This window comes from Sinocyclocheilus grahami, unplaced genomic scaffold (assembly GCF_001515645.1).
Source record: "Sinocyclocheilus grahami isolate Dianchi unplaced genomic scaffold, SAMN03320097.WGS_v1.1 scaffold265.1, whole genome shotgun sequence".
NCBI lineage: Eukaryota > Metazoa > Chordata > Actinopteri > Cypriniformes > Cyprinidae > Sinocyclocheilus > Sinocyclocheilus grahami.
In genome coordinates this window covers 238790-243639 of record NW_015505444.1, presented here as the reverse complement: position 1 = coordinate 243639, position 4850 = coordinate 238790, and the positions used below count along the sequence as shown (strand labels likewise).

The 4850-nt window shown below is 39.5% G+C and overlaps 1 protein-coding gene across 1 annotated transcript in view; it reads right to left on the bottom strand.

The window, feature by feature from the left end:
* Window positions 1–4206, bottom strand: part of notch1a (notch receptor 1a) — a 39621-nt gene extending 35415 nt beyond the window's left edge. The window contains exons 1-2 of the mRNA XM_016290928.1: window positions 3925–4206; window positions 1528–1600 (exon numbers count right to left, since the gene is read on the bottom strand). Coding sequence (XP_016146414.1) covers window positions 1528–1600; window positions 3925–3988 — 137 coding nt within the window. The 5' untranslated portion in view covers window positions 3989–4206. The remainder of the gene's footprint in view (window positions 1–1527; window positions 1601–3924) is intronic.
* Between the last annotated feature and the right edge of the window lie 644 nt (window positions 4207–4850).

Below are 4850 nucleotides of genomic sequence, written 5' to 3'. Positions count from 1 at the left end.
AAGCAAATACTCACTTTTTCCATCAAAACAGATTTTCACTAAGGAAAGAAATCATAGAAACCATCTAATTCCACATACAACCATTAAATTTACTCTAACAACTAATCAGAACACTCTAGAATAACGGCAGCAACTTTTTCACAGGCATACACTCGCATTTCCATCAAAAGAGGAAAAAAAATAGTTGTGCTTTCATTTTATTTTAAACAGTTTAGGTATAAAACAAGATGTGGAATCTTTTCCTAGACAGGAAAATGCATGATTAAATGTAGAACGATAAGCGTGGCTAACGGTCTCACACACTTGTTTGCTTTTAAATTTCCCCCTTTAAACCATCACACACACACACACACACACACACACACACACACACACCGAGGCCTTTCTCATGAGTTCCAGCAGTCTTATTACCCCCTCCGCCATCTGCAGTCCAAAAAAGACACCATTCACACACACACACACAAACAGCCTCACGAGTGAAAGAAAACACACAATGAAAGCGACAAAGATCGAGAAATAAACAATTTAAAACAAACATGTTCTGATTTTGATGGCCAAATCATAGTAAATCTTGCTATATGCATCCTATGAGAATAAATGTAAGGTTTATTCCACGCTAAGTGTGTGTGTGAGACAATAGGAGGTGAGGGCCAGCTGTTGGGCTGAATGGCATGAATAGACATTGACAGAAGCAGCGTCCCACTGCAGCAGGGCACCAACGGACTACTGGGGGGTTGTTAGGGGGGTCTTTTATCCAAGTTTGAAACAGAATGACTATGGGCGCGTGCACGTTCGCACATGCACACACACACACACTCAAAAGATGCTGAGTGCTTTGTTTTGGTTGCTTTGGTTACTAAGAAGGGGTTTGGGCCTAAAGATGCAATCTCAGAGTGGTAGATCACAGCTTACAAACAAATACACAGGTATACACACACGGTCAGCAAAGAACCACTGAGCTGCTATATTTTATAGATTCAGAAAGTTCTTAATTCATTAGGTTTCCAGATTCACGTTTTGGATTCTAGGTCCAGAACATTGATGGTTTTCCACAAGAAAATTTTTTTTTTTTACATGAAAAGGTTCTCCTAAAGGTTCCAAAACAGGAGTTTTCACAGAAGTACCATTTTTGGTTCCCCAAATAACTTTTCAGTGATCAGTTCTTACAAGAACCATTTATTGTTAGTGTAAAGAACATTTTAATGCTCCAGAGAATCTTTTGTAAAATGGAAAGTTTCCATGAATAGTAAAAGTTCTTAATGGAATCATATATGCCAATCAAGAAGCTACATTTTTGAGAGTGCACTCTTAAAAATTAAGCTTTCACATGGAGGTTTTCACAGTGATGCCATAGAAGAACCATTTTGGTTCCCCAGACATTTTTTCTTAGCGTGAAGAACATTTTAATGCTCTAAAGAACCTTTTGTACAATGGAAAGGTTCCATGGCTGTTAAAAGTTCTTCATGGAACCATAAATGCCATAAAAAAAGTTATACTTAGAACCTTTAGTATGTTTTTGTAACGTACCTGCATGTTGCTTCTCCGCTCGGCTTGAGCTCGCATATTCCTCCATTCTGACAGTATTCTGAGCATCTTTGCCCTAAACACAAAGACAAACATCTGTTACTGCATCCTAACACACAAATCACCTGCAGAAAACCAGGTCGAACATGCACCCACCCACCTGCACATCCCATAGCACACCTGTCAATGCAAACGCACATGCTAACTCCTCACAAAAGAACCTCGCCACCTATAGACTTCAACAAGGCCCAGAGCCCTTTGTTTTGTGGCCCCGATGGAGAGCCACTGGCCTTTTGTTGGGCTGTGAATAACTGACTTTGATGGAGGAATGGAGGGGGGTTCTTGTCTATTCATCCAAAGAGATCCTGAAAAATCCAGTTATCCAACACTGAGCCTGGAAATAGCTCCACATCCTCAACAATTTCCTCAATGTGGCAATCAACCTTAAACAAGGGTTTAAACTCAAAATACAGTCTTCCCGTTTCAGGATTAATATATCAGCTTCACACTACTTTAAGTTCAGCTGACAGTGTTGGGATGTGCACATCTTGACTTTTATGCAGTCTGGGTAAGCAATCAATATGTTTTAATAAGTCAAATGTGCCCATTTACGAAAGGAAGCATATTTATTTCGCAGGAGCGTGTATCATCACACTTTAAGGATTAACAGCGCATCTAGGCCAATCGCTCTAGACTGCAGTTGTGCACTTGTTGAATGAAACCAGCTGCCTGCAGGCGGTCTTTAATTGGTAACGACTGTCTAGAGACAAAGCTCTTAGTCAAAACTCTCAGACTAGTTCTTATTACGGATTAAACCACTAGTAGTACTAATTATCTTTTTGTTTCTCTAAAACGTAGAACTTCAATGCACAGACTAGGCCGTACAATGGATTTCATACGTTTTTTGACTAGTAAACTTAAGTACATTTTTGACTGAATAAATTCACATGACTTTTTCAGTCATTAATGATTACTGGAAAGAGATTTCACAAAGTCATTTTTTAGAGATTGCGAATAAAATTGTAAAGTTTTACATTTTCTTTTAATTTTAATGTTTTTATTTAAAGTTAAACATTTTTATATGTTTTTTTCTATGCATTTTCGTTTTATTATATTCTTTTATTTATTTTTATATTTAATTATCCATTTTTTTTATAGGCCTATTAATTTAGTTGACTTTAACCTAAAAATTGCCTGAAATGTTTTCAGCGACTGTTGGTACCCATGTTTTTGGATTAAATACGATGATACATGAATATGAATACCAGTGCATTCTATATTTCAAAGTGCCATGGTATTACCATTACTGTACCCGGGTACCACCACAGTACTTCTTATTTGGATATTTTCGCTTACTTCACTTGTTTACTTCAAGTTTGAATCACTTTAAAAAAAGCGTTTGTTTCGTTTCCCGTCTCTTCTGTCTAGTTGTGTCATTTCCCCTGTCTGTCAGGCTCTCGGTTCCTCCACGGGTGCCTGTCCTGGTGGCGTGGCCTGCGCGTGTGGGGAGGTGGAGGTGGGGAGGTGGAGGGTGTTGTAGGGACAAGCGCGCGCGCGACAGCTGCGGAGCCCACGCCGCGCGGACAAAAGAAATCAGAGTCCAGCACGAGCCCATAAAACAGTCTCGAGCCATTGTTTACCAGCGCACGAGAACAACAGCACAACCCCTCCTCACCCTCCCTCTCTCCTTCATTCACGCACAGATCGCTTTCCTCCAGACTCCACACACAATGCAACTCAATCAACATCAGGGACAAGACAAAAAATCCAAACAACCGCAATAACTTCAGAAGTCAAGCATTTACACTGTCATAAAGTTACAGCGATTCTTCTGAAGTTACTCAACTTTAACGTGAAGACATTCATCTGTGAGCTTTACGGTTATACGCATGATAACAAGAACAGAGTTACATAAGTGAGTGAAAGAGATAAATAACAATTCAGATAAATTGGGAAAACTTTTTATAAGTGGCAAAAGTGGTATGCATGAACTTGTAATGAATTACACTTTCAATTCAACTGAATCTTTAACAATATCGATCACCAATCAATAATATACATATAACATATGAATTTATTTCCAAAAGCCTTTGTTATTTTATTCAATGTTAATTTTTATTTTCTCAACTGACACATTATTTATGTATTTTCATTGTCGATTGCTACTTTGGCACTACTGTATCATGCAAAAACCATGCAAGTACTTGATTTTAAATAATGGAAATGATTGAAAAAATTAGATGTGACGAAAATAATTTGATCAGGATGAGGCTATTCTGTGCAACAAGTGACGCTCAGAATGATCACTACAAGCAGAGCAAAACCAAACTCAATAGTGTGAAAATTAATCAACGGTTTACATGCATATAATGTTATTAGAGTTGCACTTATGTTTGATACCTTGTGCCACCGTCGCGAGCGATGCTGCCGTCAGTAGCGTTAATTTCACCAAGAAACGGTTCATAACTCCGCCTCGGCGTTACAACTTCTTTCAAATCCTTCCTGAAGCTCTCATAGATCCCCAGAAGTCTTCTTTAAATCTCCAGAAAGTGCAAAAGAGTTCGCATAAATATCCGTGTTAATTAATAAATAAATCCCAGCGTCTCTCAAGAGCGTGTCTGCCGCTCGTGGGAAACTCTCTGCTTGATTCTGCGCTCGATGCGCGCGTGCGCTGATGTCGCTGTCGCGTGGGACTCTGAACGCGCTGCTCTCGAGGACTTCTCACGCTCGGGACGGAAAGCGCCCGCCCCCGTTATCCATCCGCGCAGGTACTGAGGGAGAGATTTGCTTCAGATGAATGTGGATCTGAAAAAAATGAAAAGAGCGAACACTCCCTGCACAGTTTAGTTTCACCGCAGGGGAAGGAAAAAAGCACGTTCTCACACTTTCTTCCCAGGCTGAATGTGGGATATACAGGTTTATTCCTGTCCCATGTAGAGGATTGAGGAGGGACTAGGGCGGATCACTGCTTTCTCCTGGCGCCAGTTCGGACCCATAGCAAAGCAGGGAAGGCCTGATTAACAATCCAGACCCAGTGCTGAAAGTGTGCGCCTTTTGTCCATAAATTCTAAAGGAGGGGAAAGTTTAGCCTATGCCTAACCATGCCATGGGTGTTTGGACATATAGGCTAATACTAGGCTATGCTTTTCTGAGTTGGTACCTTGGTAAAACATTGGCTTTTTGGACATATGGTAATACCGTGTACTTATTATATATACCACACATAATATATACAAAAACACACAAGAAATAAATATGTATGTCTTTGTTCTATTTAGAATGTCAAAAAAAAAATCAATTATATATATATATATATATATATATAT